Source organism: Uloborus diversus, chromosome 1 (genome assembly GCF_026930045.1).
Source record: "Uloborus diversus isolate 005 chromosome 1, Udiv.v.3.1, whole genome shotgun sequence".
NCBI lineage: Eukaryota > Metazoa > Arthropoda > Arachnida > Araneae > Uloboridae > Uloborus > Uloborus diversus.
In genome coordinates, this window is record NC_072731.1 from 19,993,348 (window position 1) to 20,010,121 (window position 16,774).

Here is a 16,774-nt window from a genome sequence, read left to right on the forward strand (position 1 = left end):
CTGTTGAACGTAAGCTATAAGTGCAGTTAAATTTTTTTTTTTTTTCAGAAATTAGATTTTTGTGAATGGCAACGATGGGTTGCCATAGTAACAAATTTTCGGTTTTGCTGAAATTGTTTACGAGAAGTTGGCAACGGTTGCACCGCGTATTCGCAACTCCCGAGTTTGAATACGCTACCTTACGGTGATTAACAATACTAAAGAAAAAGGTAAAACATTCCGTTCCACGTGTTTTCTTTGGAGAAAATTACAGGCTTCAGACAGTTTATGGTGTAATGTAATTTCAGAGGAATAGAAAAGAAAATTTCTCACAAGCACTATGAAATATTACTGTCATTCATTAAGCTTCAAAGCAAGTTATAAGTTACGGTTTGTTTTAGCTTTTTCATCCGCCATTAGACAGTGGCTGCAGTGCTCCCTATTGTTTATTGGAGTTGCGAATTTTGGTTTCCAACATGGAGCTAGTATCTAGCTCCATCATGGAGCTAGTATCTAGCTCCATGGTTTCTATCACAAGTCACTTGAAAACATTTATGAGAGTTTATAATTTTAGAATGACAACAATTTTTTAGCTTTGTTTTTATGATTTGAAGTGCTCTTGCCGCCACCTGTTGGAAGAAATTGGTGCTGTTTTTAAACTTGAATATTTTTCGCGAATTTCGTTAATATAAATAATTTTTTAAATAAATTTCATTTTTAAGTTGATGGTCCCATCATCCATAAAGCACAAAATTTGGTGAACTAAGCAAAAATGAAAACATTAGAGAAAGCATATGACTGATAGGACTCGACCGATGCATCAGCCTGGCCGATGCATCGGCGCCGATGGTTCAACAATTTAGCCATCGGCATCGGCATCGGCGGCCGATGCTAAATTGCAAGAAACATCGGCCCATCGGCCTTAAAAACTTCGAAAAGCCGATGGAATTGGCCGATGTTTTTGAAAAAAAAAAGACCTTTGATGTTTTACCTTTTAATACAAAGTAAAGGTTGTTTTCATATAAAATTGTTTACTAAATTTCAGTATGAATTTTTATTTGAGTCACCCCCGAAAGAGTTTTTAATACTGCATTCAAGTACTAAACAAGTTAATTATTGCGTTGTTTTTTGCTGCTGGATGTACGTAGTATCTCTCATAAGTCATAACTCCAAAATGGTAAACTGTAGAAGGATAAGTTTTCGCGTGTGGGGTGTGCGTACCTTCCAGTTGTGCACTTCCCTTTTTGTTTTCGATCGGGTGTCCTGAAAAGCTCATTTACTCATTTTACTCATTTTTGTGGCTATTAATTACTTATTTCAATGCAAAACTAAGATAGCGTCTCAGACTGACGGTCATTTGGTGATATATTGCCAAATTGGAGACCATGGAAACAAATATGAGATGGCAAAACCCCGCTATTCATTTTAAAACACTCTGTATTTTAAATCCGCCACTGCAAGTCAATACAAACAAGGGTGCAAGTTTCGGAAGGGTTTTTTTGCTCAATGTTTATGATTATTTTGAACTCTATTTTTTACGACTATTTTGAATTTCCGAGAACACTTGTGTGCCCCTCTTCCCACTCCCTCAATTTCTGAAATTAAACTCTAGTTATACTCCTGAGTTGTTTAAAACTAACACCATTCATAAAATTAGAGATTTTTTTTTTCAAACTTTATCTATTGTTTAGAAAGAATTTAGAGCATTAATTTAAGAAATTGATTAAAGAAAGACGTTTTGAATGGTGACACAATTCGGAAATCGAAGGGAATTTTGAATTTTTTCTTCGGAAGTGCTGAAATAGATTCAGAAACTCTTCCGAGGTGTTGGTTTTAGCGGTTCTGTACTACAAATATTAGGCCGAGGTTGGGGCCGAAGTGTGAGTTACTGCAAAATCAGAGGGTGACCCCCCTCCATTTCGTAATGCGCCATCTTTTTTGTATCATTAATAGCGATCGATTTTTTTTTCTGTTGTAAGTAACTATTTTTATGTACTCGTATTTATACACTGTTAAAACTACAGGTTGCATTCGGCACCTTTCAGGGGTGAAACGCTTGTTCACCAGCGGCACCCATTACGGAGCCGAAATTGCACCTCTAACTAGGGTGAAAAACAGGCACCTTTCAAAAAGTAGGCAGCCGGGGTGAAAAGAATGAACCTACGGAGAGAGAAATGGCACCCTTACTGTAGATCCTCCTCCCCCCTCCCCCACTTTGTGTGCTTTTTTGAATATAATTGTGTTTTTTTTTTCTTTTTAATAGTTTTGTTTTGATTCATGACAGTCTACGTTTTGCACACTTTTCACATTGCATGAATTCAGTACTGGAAATGATTAAAACTTGTAATTACAGCATTTGATCATATTTCAGAGTTTTCAACATAGTTAAGGAGTGCTCATTGCTTTAATTCATCTGATCATTCTCTACATCAGTGTTTCTCAACCTCTTTTGACCCACGGGTCGGTAAAAGCAAATGAAAAACATTGCGGATCTGTGAAATTTTTATCCTTTTCTTAAAAATAAATAATAATAATTATAATAACTCTCGGGGCGGTAAAAAAAAACTTGTGAAAAAACTCTGCGTACAAGTTTTTTTTTTTTTTTTTACAAAGTAATATTAAAAATGAATAAAACAATAAATATCTACAGACTTTATTTGGTATCAAAGAGTTGTCACAAATATATTTAAAGTTAAAGACGAGTAATTATTTCAATAATCATAGTTAAGTTAATGATTATTTGTGAGAAATAACCGCACCGAAAGTAAAATGTAGATGTACTTATGAATTATTTACATGAAGAGCCAAAAATATTCTGGGATATTAAAGTTACGGAAAAACAAAATCCTTTCTCGAACGTTAAAAATTTCAATCAAGAGTAACAATAAAATAAAATGCATATGATATTTTTCGACAGTTGAAAAACCTAAAGAAATAAGAAATTCCTAACGCTAACGAAACATTAAACGCTAGCAGGAAATGATTCAAACACTTGAACGAAAAAGAAAAAAAAAAGCTAGACGGAGAGAGATTTCCTTTTTATTTTTTTGCGCTCGCTGTTGTGTAGTAATCTACAAAGCACAAGAATCATTTTTATTTAGGTTCTCACTTGTTGATTAGTGATAAATTGCGGTTATTATTTTGGTGATTAAATGTTGCTTATCGAGTACTCAAGAAAATAATGATAGATATATTTAGTAGCGTTCTGAATGATGGAAATTTCACGACAGTAACGGTCAACTGAAAATAAACAACTAACGGTACTACGGTATCGTAACAAACTACCGGTAACTGAAAAGCATTAAACGTACTTTTAACTATGTTTGAAAGCCCTAAAACCTACAAAGTGATCAAAAGCTGTACTTACTTGTTATTTTAAAGAATTATCCTAGAAAAGTTGAGATTTAATCCAATAGTGTACTTCATTCAATGTGAAAGACATTGAAGCCACGCTTAGATGCAACCTATCATTCGTCCGCCATATTGAAGTGGTTGAATGGTGAATGTATGCCGGAAGCGCATGCGCTAGCAAGTCATTTTGCGATTGCTTGCTGTTTTGGCACCCCTGTCTACGATTGTCTGCTGTTTTCGCACCCCTGCTCTACTTCCTGGCTAGTATTGCACCCTTGGGCCCCTTGCTTTCACCTTAGGGGGAATATATTCACTCGTCTGGAACCTCTGGTTGTAACAGTGTATAAAATCAATGAATAAGTTATTTTCGTTTTTTATAGAAAAGTTTCAAGGATTTTCTATTATGCAATTTTTTAAATTTTCAGAAAATTACTGTTAAATTGAACAATTTAATTTGAACTTGTTTGTAAAGCTTCATAAAAGATTGAACAATCTAATTGTTCAATATTATGTGTGCAAACATCAGATCAAGTAGTCATATGTATTCAGTTATTAACTTTGTGTAAATATTGATTTTGTTTATAGCTGCGTTTTAAGAACCTCGCATGGCAATTTTTTTTCCAGCAAAATTTATGTCACTGTTTTAGTTTTTTGAAAAATGCAAAATTTTCTATTCATAAATTTTAAATAAGAAAAAAATATTTCTTTTATGATTTAGTATTGTAATTTATCTGTTATCTTTTTTTTTTAATTTGATGACTAAAAAATGTCTACGTGCAATCTTTCCAATTTAATTGCGTAATTTGTTGACGGTTTCATAGTTTTATTCTTAATTTTTTTTGAATGATTTAACAACATAATTTAATGTTTTTTAACTATGTTTAGTGAATTTAAATCCATACATCATTACAATATTACTGAAATCTTAGTTATATGTTCAATTAAAAAAAAATCAATTGTTTATTAAACAGTCTTTTTGTTTTTCTTCCTTTTTCCTTTCTTTTTTTCTTTTTTTCTTTTTTTTTTTTTTTTTGGCTGTTGCTCTTTATCTTTCATTGTACAGCAGTCAAAAAAGGAGAAGCATAACTACACCCTATATAGATTGTATGTAGTACGATCCAAAAGTTCGGGACAAGCTTATAAAACCTGACCTAGAATAGTTCACATTACAGAAGCACATCCACCTTCAAAAGTTTACCTTGAGGGTCTATGTACTTCAGCCAGTGTTCATATAACTTTTGGAAACACTTCTGAAAGCCATTTTTCGCTACCTTCTATGATGCAGCTTTATCTTCTTTTGACGGAGGAAAGCATCGTCCATGCAAATGTTTTTTTGCTGGGAACAGGTAAAAGTCACACGGAGCTAAGTCCGACGAAATGTTATGTTATTTGTTTGTCATATCAGAGTATTGACCAATCGAACCGTGCATCCTCAACATGAAAGTCGCCTTCTTCCCTACGATGAAGTTAAAGCAGCAGCGCAAGAGGCCTTGCAGGAAGTTGCGAAAATGTCTTCCAGGAGCGCTTCTAAATGCTATACGAACATTGGCAGAAGTGCATAGTCGTTCAAGGCGACTATTTTGTAGATAGATTTGCTTCGGTAATGTGAACTATTCAGGGTAAGGTTTTATACAACTTGTCCTCTAACCTTTAGATCATACTACGTACGTATGAGTTTTCAACTTACTATTTCATAACGTTTTTGAGTGACGTAAGTTTACGCGCATAAAGACATCACAAGAGAATTTGCGATAATTAACTGAGGAAGCGTTCAAAATGGATATTTCGGTCATCTACATGTTCTTAGGTACATATGCATGTACAGATGTGCCGAAAAAACTTGTGAAGTTTAAATTGGGTGATCGTAAAATAAAAATTTAGGTGAAAATCTGATTTTTATTTTTTTATTTTTTGTGATTGCAATTCCTTATTCGTAGAAAGGAAGTAAAGTGAAATGAATCAATCATCCTTTAAATCTCTGACAATTTTATCAATTTATTTCTGTTTGATTTTTTTTTCCATCGGCCAACGGCATCGGCCATCGGCCATCGGCAATCGGCCATTTGGAGGAAAACAATCGGCCATCTTTGAACAATCAGCCAACAATCGGCATCGGTCCATCGGCCAAAAAATGCCATCGGTCGAGCCCTAATGACTGAAGTCTTACGTGCAAATATATTTTAATCTAAGGACTTGATTTTATTCCTAGCTGTTGGGTCGCAGATGCATCCAAGAAAATGAGTGCAGAATGTACGAGGATAATGAGAATCAACAAACAATCAAGTACTGGAAGGCTTTCATGGGGCAGTGCGTTATAGATTGTCCAGCAGGCTACGTCGAAAGTGAGAAAGACAGACATGTCTGCAAAAAATGTGAGGGCAAATGTCCGAAAGGTAAGATAATATTTTTTAAATGAATTGTATCTTTGATATTGAAGAAATCTAAATAAATTGGATTGCTACTTTTTTTCTTCAACATATATAGTTTTATGTTATACCCTTTTAAATAATAACATAAGTAGCCCCATAAATTTTGAGGATATGTTATAACATTCCTTCACAATTAAAATAAACTGTAGAAGGTGTTGAAATTCTGACCAATGGCTGCTGAAAGAGATAAAACAAAGACCCACTAACGTAGTACATGACCTGCCCAATGAGAAATCTGCCTTGTCCGCACAAAATTTAAAGGTTTCACCTCTTTGGCTAAATTTTCTTAGATCACCGCAATGTGGCGTATCCAAGCTCCACAACTGCAAATGGATATTGATGTTTTCAAACAATTCTTTTGAGTGCCATTTTATAAAAATCAATTTCATGTTAAATTAATTGGAACTAGAATCCTTTCAAGTGCAAGGCTTATAAATGTAGCTTATGTTGTTATAAATGTGCAGATGGCTACGGTGGTGTAGCAATATCAAAAATGAGTGTGAGTGCACAATACATAAATATAACGTGAAATTAAAAAAAAAAACTTTGACACAACATGTATGGCATAAATCGATATGATTATCTAATTTCATTCACTTTGTTATCAATCAGTTATTGTTATCAAAATCATTGTGTCCCAAAGTGATCACTTTAAGTGGAGACTACTGTATCATTGAATTCCTTATTATATGAGCTTTTGTTGGTACTTTGAAATCCTATAGTTAACATTTAGAAAGCAAAGCTTGGATGTGTTAAAACAAGCAACTTTTCATGTAGCTGTAAGTTATCGCCCATAAGTCAGGGCTAAGGCAGAATTACATACAATATACCGACTGCCTGGTCACAACACCCAGAGACTGCAGTTTCGTCCTTGTTATGCACTTATCCGTATGAAATAGTCAATAACAGAGCTGGAAGTAGATTTGTTAATGTTTGTGAAGTAATAAATATATATAATACTAAAAATATATGATGCTTATATTTTTCAGTTGAGACCACACACACACACATTCACAAATAATGTCACACATTCAATAAGAGGAGGTTTTGTGAAATTCTGATGGTTTGTGACAAGAAGCTGTAACAAAAAGTGCTACCAATACACGGTTTGATTACAATAAAGACATTTTGAATCAGCAGATTAAATGTTTTAATAAGTTGTCCCCCCTTATGTTTATTTCACAAAGATAAAAATGCTATTTTCTTCTGCTTTTGTTTTCTGTATTCTCATTGGTTTAATCTTGTGCTAAAACATATTGATGCACATTAAGGTTTATGGCTTAGATTAATTCTTAGTTAACAGTTTGAAATAAGAAGGAAATCTTCTTGGCCTGTGTTTCTTTCAGACTTTTTACTCGTGGGGGTTGGGAGGTACTTTGAAAGGTTGTGGGGGCAAGGGTGTATTTAAGGGTGCTGGGCACTTTAAGAGTTCGAGAGGTCAAGGGCATATTTAAGGAGTGGGACATGACCCCCCCCCCCCAAGAAATTAACTCAAAATTACCAACTCTGAATAATTTTATAACTTCAATTTGCAAAGTTACCTTTGTGTTTGGGTTGCCCGCCCCTCCTCAAATAAATCCCTGTATTCGTCCACGGGCGGGACAATATGAGTTTTAAAAAACACTCCTGGTTCATCATATCGCACCCATAACAATGTAACAGATCAAAAAACTGATGGTACTGCAATGTTTGGGGGGGGGGGGATATTGGAAAACACAAAAAAAGATGTAATGAAAATATTTCTTAACCATTATATATACCCAAAATAACTCGAAGTGAGAAAAATATTATCAAGTTTCATATTGACGATCCTCTGTCACACTGTAAATGCATAAAAAACTTTTAAATTTATAAAACACCCAATGAAGCATGAATATCATGTAATAAAAATTATTTTAAATTGAGCACATTTACAGAAACAAATATTCGTTGAATTGCTCCTTCTGAAATCGAAATTTGTTTTATTAGATTGTCTTGTAATTCCTAAAACTGACAATAATATGTAATAAAATAAAAATTGCGAATTGTGAAGAAAAATAACTCTCACCAAGTTTCACAGGAAAAACAAAACAAGGAAAATGATTAGAACCCGGATTATGTGCACTAAAAATCATGAAGAAATGCATGCATAAAAATGCACTAAAAATACTTAAATTATTCTCTAAAAGCTAAAAAAAAAAAATATGCGCTAAAAAAAATGCCCTTTTTTTCTTTTTTCTTTTTAACTTACTCGAAGCAAGAAGTAACAAACAATTTTATTAAAAACACAATAATATACATTAAAAAAAAAACCTTTTATACATTTTTTGCACTAAGCATCAAAAGGGACCAAAATTAGTGATTACATATGCAAAAGATGGTTTTGTAATATGTGCAAAACTAAATAATTAATTAAATACATAAATAAAACTAAGTAAAGAAATTAAGATAAAACAAAGTTGAAAAAAAATAACCTTTTTAAAAATTGAAATATTTTGAATTGAAAAAATGGATAATATTACTAAATTTGAACATAAGTTATTAATTGTCAAATAAGCACGCATGAGAAATTTTCAAAGAGCTATTTTGATTTTTAGAACGAACAGTACAATATTATCACAAGTGGTTATTGAAAATAAGTTTTTGAACTAAGGAAAAAAATATTAAAAAACATTCCCCCCCACCTCCCCCTCCGAATATTTTTTTATTCACTCTGATTGCAAAGATGATCGCTAAAGACAGTGAAGAATTTTGGATAGAGACTTAAAATATGACAAATTTTCAGACATTTCTTTCGAAAAGAAGACGTTAATGACTCCATGTTATTTGTCATATAAAAGAGAAATAAATGAACATAGGCATTTCTATCACAGCCCGCCAGAGATAACTCACAGCGCAATATCCCTTCCCCTCCATACAATGATCCTTATCCTAGAAACTTTTGATTTCCAACGAGATGTACCATGGCTCCATGAGTGCCCACAGAGTGAGAGTACATGTCCTAAAGTTCCGATATGAACTTCACCAATGTATTGTGTAAGTTAACAACGAGATAGATAATAGATAACATAGTTCCAACCACCTCATACCTACAAGAACAGAAATAAGCAAGCAACAAACAAAAGAAGGTAATAAAAAGGGGGAAACATATCTTGTTCATTAATTAATTGCATGTATATTTCCAGGGAAAAAAAAAGTGCTTTTAGGAGTTTGTTGACAGCAAGGGGCTTTCCATCCTTCTTTCTTTTTTTTTCTTTACATAGTAAAACAAGTGCAATTGAAATTTTTCCCCGGGGGTAATTGGCCTCTTCCAGGGGGCCTGAAAGAAACACTGTTCTTAGCCATTTAACTCTTTTAGTAATAAAATCCACAAGGCTATTTTCACAATATTCGTAGTCCAAAGTGGGATTGTCTCCACTCCCCCCTCTTTAATTTCAACATTATGTTGGTAATGACTGAACGTTTGCTATGCACATTTGGTTGAAGTCTTGAGAATCATAAACATTGGCAGAATACCATCTATGTTGTAACAAGGGGGGAGAGGGCGTGGTAAAGTGTGACACTTTGTGACTAAGGAGGGTAGAAGGGTCAAACTTGTTAAAAATAAGTGATTTCATTTGCGGACAGCCCTGTACAATGTTGTCTTTCAAGTGCATAATATCATTGAAAGCAAAAAATGGTTATATTTGTTGCATCTTAAATTTTTGTCATTGTCTCACCCAGGTGTTCTTTTCTTACAGTTTGCCAAGGACTGGTTGTGGACCATGTTAGTGCTGCTCAGAAATTAAGTGGATGCACCTACCTCAATGGATCTTTAGAGATACACATACAAGGCGGTGGTCAGTGTTTCATTTCACATATCCAGTGCTTTATTGTAGTAGTATAAATCAGTGGCATTAAAAAATTGTCAGTTTCTTTTCTGAACCCTTAGAGAGAGTAATAAAATCCTCACTAAGTTCCTTTAGAAGGTTTTTTTGGAGGACTTCCACCAACCTTTGAAAAATACATTGCAGCATAATTCAAATACAAAAGTGACAACCAGCAACAGGCTGTTAGCCAGCCCTCTGGCTCAGCTAGGCTGGTCTTCGTCGAATGCAAATTAGTATGTTGCAGGCAGTTTACCTCAAGGCTACTAAAGAAAGGTGTTTTTTTGTTTAAAAAATTTGTAAACGCAAATAATGTAAAATATCATTAACTCATGCTTTAAATGTAATTTGAACTTGGTGATTGAATCTGCTGAACATTGTCGTACAAACTTTCACGACCATATTTATTTTATATGTCATCATGCTTTTCTGTTCATTTTTTGCCGCTAGTATTGCTTTATATAATATAAAATCCAAATGCGCAAATGAAAACAAATATCCATATCATAACACCTTGATTTCCTTTCTAGTGGCAGTTTTGCTTTGGATTGAGGCTACAGTAATTTATTTTAAAACCCGAACTGTTTCACTAGTAATAAAAGTAGAAGTAGTTATTATCTCTTTCGTTTTCCACCAATAGATGTCACTGCCAAAATATTGCTTGCCTAATAAAGTGTGGCTCTGTTGCCTACATTCTTTATTGTAATGTATCTTTTAGTTAGTAAACAGTAATCAGCGAGTGTACTGTTGAATACAAACTCAAAGTTCAAACGATGAATTATTTTATCAGGACTGCATTAATCAATGCGTGGTGCTGGAATCCAAGAAGTTCACCTTTTCTTCATAAAAAAGACATTTATTTTGCTAAAACTACCAGAAAACTTCAGAGCCAAAAACATTTGTGCATTACAGCACCATTTTAAAACTCCTACAGATTTTTAATTTTATTTTTCAGTGTTCTGACATTTTCTCGTGCACACATTTCTCATTCACTTGAAACTCTCTTCACTTCAGTTTCTAACATACCTCCCCCCTTTGAGACTCTGGGAAGGGTCTCAAACATGTAACACTCATTATTTAAAAGATCCAGTCTTTTTGGTTCTTTCACACACCTTCCACATCTGGTAATCAGGATAACACTTTTTAACAACAGAAGTCTTCTGAACACCTTCCTTAGGATATGATTCCTTCTCACTCATTGCTTTGTCTCAAATTGCAACTGCCTCATCATCAGTACGTATCTCCAATATGTAAACACGTTCCACTGGACGACCAAACTTCCCATTTTGAGATTTGAGCCAAACAGCGCGAACCCTTTTATCTCGCCCAAGAATCATTAAAATAATTTCGCCAACTCTTGGCTCTCGGTTTGGCTTCTCATTGTGTTTTTGAATTAATTGGCCTAAATATTCTTTTCTGAAACGCTGTCTCAAATCATTGAACAGCTTATATCTATATCTTATTCTCTTTCTTAGACTTTGCAAATCCACACGATCAATATCTGTAACAGCAGAACTACGGTTTTCAATAAGGAACATTGCAGGTGTGAGAGGAATCAACTCCTGAAGGTTTTCCGACCCATATGTTAGAGGCCTTGAATTAATTACAAATTCACAATCACATATCAATGCGTTTAACTCTTCATAATTCAACACTGATTTGCCAGGAGTTCATTTTAGTAATTCATTAACAATACGAACCAACTTTGGAGGCAAAAGCGGTGCGTCCAGATTCAGATCAATAGTGATAATTGTTAATATTTTTCTCTCCGCGTCTACTTCTTTTGGTCTCCAATCTACTTCACATAATAGCCACTTTTCTGGCGCCAGCTTCAGCCAGGTCGGTAATTCCCACCGCTTGAAGTCAAAGAATTGTCTAGGGCTGAATTCTCGCGACAATACATCAGCTATATTCATTGTTCCAAAAATATGTTTCCACAACTCAGGCTGAGTCAATTTCCATTTTTCTTGCAAAAGTCTAGCATCTATGCAGCAAGAGATAAGCTCTAACTGAGGAATACTCAGTGATTTTAGTGGATCTACTCTACATTTAACCCTAACAAGATATATTTTAACTTCATTTTCCACTGATCGAACGTAGACGCACGCCACGTAAGCTCCTTTAGAAGCATCAAAAACAGGCCGAACTTTTGTGGTCTTACGATCTATTTTTATAACAGGCCTATGTGGTAGATAGTGGCACTTATTCTCTAATTCCGAATCTGGTATGCGCTCAATAATATTCAAGTTTTCCCATTCTTTGAATACATTTTGGTAATCCTCAAGCAAATTACTACATTTTGACTTAATAATTTTTTCGTTCCCTTTCCAGGCTAAATCCTTATCATCTGGTAAGTTCGAAAAATCATACTTCCAAGGAAGCTCTACTTCATATCTTCCACAAGGAAGAATTTTCAATTTATCCTCAAATTCAGCTAAATATTCTCCTATGCATGCTTTCTTATTAACATTGCAAGTGGGATCTGTTATTCCTATACTTTCAAGTTCCCACAATTCATTCAAAGGAATATTTTTAGCATGCATCGATAATGTTCTGAAAACATCATCTTTCTCATTTGTGTTCTGCTTACCCACAACAGTCCATCCAAGTTTCATTTCTACAGCAGTAAGGCCGGATTCTAAATTTACTGAACGTCCCGTCAGCAATTTTCCTAAAACATCTGCCCCTTTTAAAAGATCAATTTCTTTCATTTTACAAAGAGAATCAGAAACTTCAATATTCTTTTTCTTTAATTCATTCAAAATATAAGGATTGCTAACTTTTGGTATAAAACTACAAATTTTCCTTTCAGAAAGAGCTTCAAAACTACAAGCAAAAGACCCTTTCAAACCCCTCACTTCAACAGTGAATATCTTATGCCGTTTTGGGTTCGTTTCCCTCCCCCCAAATAACGAGTGAATCACTGTTTCTTCACGAAGTGGAGTTGCTTTTAGCTCAGACAAAACTTTCTGACTTACATAACTACTTTGACTACCAGAATCTGCCAAAGCCCAAATTATTTTTTCTCGATTATTACATTTAATCCGAACACACAGAGTTTGCAAAAATACAGTTTGAGTTTTATCAAAGTTAGAGAGAGAATTTTCAGACTTAGAAACTACTACATCTTTAGATTCACAATTTTTGACTTCTAGCTTTGGACACATTACATAAAAATGAGGTTCTCCACAACCATTACATTTTAACTCTCCTTTTACATTACAATATTTACTAATATGATTTGTATTAAAACATATAAAACAAACCCCCTTTTTTAACAATATTTTTTGTTTTTCATTTACAGTCATCTTTTTTGCAATGAAACATCTTTTACTTGAATGACCTTTTTCACAAAAAATACAACGTTGAAATCGCTTACCTTCTTTCTCAGTACTTACTAACGCTGCAGCTGTCGGCAGGTCGCTTTCCTTCTCAGTTGTGGGCTCTCGTTTGCACAAATTTGGATTTGCGCCGAAACCAGCTCTTGCAAGACGAACCATTTCTTCTCCATTGACTTTTTGGTGAAGAAAGTTCATTAACTGCTCTAAACTGCGACAGTTCTTATCTTCGGTTAAATTATAATTTCGGCTTCTTTCCCACGTTACTAAAACTTCTTCCGGCAGACAGCTCTCAACCAAAGGCGTCAAGAAATCTCCATACTTCTCTTTTGTCCGTCCAAGGGTTTCCAACGCGCGAAGTTTTCCTTCCAATTCGTCATAGAGGGACGGAAGATCAGCTTTCCCCCGTCCTGCGGCAGCATTTTTCATAACTAGTCTCAATAAATCTCGAACATGCACTTGCACCAGCAGATCATCATGGCCAAATCTTTCCTATAACTGCTGTATTGCTCTACTATAATTTTCTCCGGTAGCAGGAAAACTCAGCACTAATCTTTCTGCCGTCGAACCAGGTTCCATTGATTGAATTAAATACTGCATTTTATCTTCATTATCAATGCCCTTGTCCTCATGGATTTTCTTGAACTGGCTCCAAAAATTTAAAAATTCTCTTGCTTCGCCGTTAAACTTTTTAAGTTCTATCGTCGGCAGCTTAAAGTTGCGCTTACTAATGTTCCCTTTACGCTGAACATTTTCAAACTTTAAATCAAGCAGAGAGCAAATTTGAATAAACTTGTCCCGATAATTTTCTGCTTCTTCACAATCTTCATAATAAGCCTCCTCGGCATTTTTATCTTTCAACAACAGCTCAGATATTATGCTCTGACAATCATCTAGCCGCTTGAATTTGTCAGAAATCTGATTTCTTAAAATTAAAAGTTCATCCGAACCTAGTAATTTCCTTCAAAAGTTCAGCTTCAATTTTTTTCATACTGAGGGTAAAAGACGCCCTCAGTCCTTTTCTCTGAGCTTTCAATGTAGTTAAATCCATCTTCTTATACAAGTTCCAAGCACCCGTCCTGTCACGGACGCCAAAATTATGTTGAATACAAACTCAAAGTTCAAACGATGAATTATTTTATCAGGACTGCATTAATCAATGCGTGGTGCTGGAATCCAAGAAGTTCACCTTTTCTTCATAAAAAAGACATTTATTTTGCTAAAACTACCAGAAAACTACAGAGCCAAAAACATTTGTGCATTACAGCACCATTTTTAAACTCCTACAGATTTTAATTTTATTTTTCAGTGTTCTGACGTTTTCTCGTGCACACATTTATCATTCACTTGAAACTCTCTTCACTTCAGTTTCTTACAGTACAATAAATTTTAAGTTTTTATTTTGACTCACGGATGATCAGGTTTTTTCATATGCGCTGACTATAATGAGTCAAAAGTCACATCTGAAAAATCTCAAAGAGCGTTAACTTCCTGCCAAATGTTTTGGGTAGAATTTTCTTTACTTATCATTTCAACCTGTGCTTTGGTTTTAAAAAGTAGAAGTGGGAACCTGGGCTTAATTTATGCTTTGGATGTTTGCATATTTCTTTGTCAAGAGTAATGTGTGGTTATATGAAACATGTTCAAGCAGTTGTAGTATTTTGCTTTCTTTATTTGAACCTTATTGTCTTTGGCTTTGCCATGCAATTACCATCTGTAGCATATACCATCTGTAACATATAGCAGCAGTTGAGGGCTTGGGCATCGGAAACTGGTTTTTGGGTAGGACAAAGTTTTTACTGCCCGAACCTGTCTAAAACTGACTGAAAGTGTCTTGAACTGTTTAAATGACTGCACCATACAAATACAAAAGTGATGACCAGCAACAGGCTCTGGACCCAGCTAGACTGGTCCTAGTCAATTTACAATCCCCAGTGAAGATCAATGGCCCTCTTAAAACTATCGACTCCCGTGCTCATTACCACCTCTTCCGGTAAGCTGTTCCAAGGTTCCACTACCCTGCTATAATAATAATTTTTCCTGATATCCGTGTTAGCCTGAGATTTAAATAGCTTAAAACAATGACCCCTTGTCCTGTTTTCAGTGCTAAACTTCAACCCCGTAACATCTTTCATTTTAATAAATTTAAACAACTGAATCATGTCCCCTCGGTCTCTTTTTTGCTCAAGACTGTACATTTTTAGCCTTCTAAGCCTGGAATCATAGTCTAAATGAGAAAGCCCCTATACGTAGTACTACAGAAAAGTACTGTATTTTTTTGTTTAAAAGTATGAAAAAAAAAATTATATAAAATGGCATCAACTCATGCTTGTTTTGAATATATTACTTTTCATGTGTATGAAAGAGGGTTTTTCTGAATAAAATATATTTATTTTAGAAATCTCATTTTGCAGCAAATGTTATAAAAGAACTGGAAGAGAATATGAACATGATTGAAGAGATCCATGGTTATCTGAAAGTGGCACGCTCTTTTCCTTTGGTCTCTCTAAATTTCTTGAAGTCACTGACTACCATTCATGGAGAGCAGCTTGACAAAAAAGAGTGAGTGTCACTTTTTGTTTCATTCTGTTTGAAAAATTTTAAACTACGATCTGTTTTTTGAGCAAACCAGGTTCTCCATCTGTATTTGCTTGGAATTCTGAGTAAAGAACTGTAGGAACCCTATGCCAATTCCAAGAAACTTCAGTTCAATTCGGCGATTGTTAGCCCTGAATTTCGGGTTTTTTTTGGTGCTAATTTTTATTATGTTTTACTGGGTTTTTCCTTGCAATTCCTAAAAACCCATCATCAAGTATCCAGTTTAACTAAGTTCAAATACCTTAGACGTTACTACCAAAGATAGTCTCAAATTGCATCTAAGATTTAAATGTTAGAAAATTTCTGAGAGAGATCCGTAACCGCCTTGTGCCTCATAACATTGCCAATGGTAGCTAGAAATTGCATTCTAAAAACTTAAACGTATCAGAGGAGGGCCTCTGAACGCTTCCTTTAACATTCCCCTGAACATGACTTATGTCTGCACTTCAGTGTTAAAATTTTCCTGAGATATCCTTCGAATGTTCCCAAATTGGGTTCAGCCAAGGGGTATTCAGGTCAGAATTGATGGGGGGGGGGGGGGCAGACCTGTAATGGTGTCAATCAAGGGACACAATGGCTCTCTATCCCCCAGATTTTGCAAACAATATATTTTGCATTTGTGTATGTATTTTGTTCTTTTTTTTCCCAATAAATGCATTGAGTGCCCATCCTTCTGCTGGAAAGTTCTGAAATAACAAGCGTGGAAAGAGGCACTTTTTTTAAGTTAAATTTTTTTTTTTTTTTTTTTTGGTGTATGAGGAGGGAACACACAATTGCATAAGAAAGAGTACTTTTTTGTCGGGAATTCACGGAAAAGGGACATTTCTGACGCTGCATTACCTTCATAGTGGTATTGAGGGATCAACTCATCAAAGTACCAATAATTTTCTGTTTTGAAACAACTCTCAAAAAAGAAATATACACTTTTGAAATCAGTCACTAAGTTGTTTGTGCCGAAGGCATTGAAAAGTTTTGAAATGTAAGCAAGCATCAATTAGCCAATATTTTGAAATTTTTTCTACTTTTTAGTTTTAAATGTTTTTATTTTGGAAATAGGGGGGCAAGTGCTCTTCCTTGCCCTGCTCTGGTTACGCCCCATGACTTCAGTAAAGATATCCTAAAATTACTGTTTAAAATTTCAATTTCAGAAAGTTTCTGAGAGGAATCTGTACCCTCCTATTGCTATCAAAGGTAGCTTAAAACCAACATCTTTTTTTTTTTTTTTTGAAGTTCA

At 34.7% G+C, this 16,774-nt stretch overlaps 1 protein-coding gene across 1 annotated transcript in view; it reads left to right on the top strand.

The window, feature by feature from the left end:
* The window catches only part of LOC129228345 (insulin-like peptide receptor), a 158,036-nt gene that overhangs the window by 92,487 nt on the left and 48,775 nt on the right, over nucleotides 1–16,774 (top strand). The window contains exons 5-7 of the mRNA XM_054863027.1: nucleotides 5,540–5,723; nucleotides 9,479–9,577; nucleotides 15,357–15,504. Coding sequence (XP_054719002.1) covers nucleotides 5,540–5,723; nucleotides 9,479–9,577; nucleotides 15,357–15,504 — 431 coding nt within the window. The remainder of the gene's footprint in view (nucleotides 1–5,539; nucleotides 5,724–9,478; nucleotides 9,578–15,356; nucleotides 15,505–16,774) is intronic.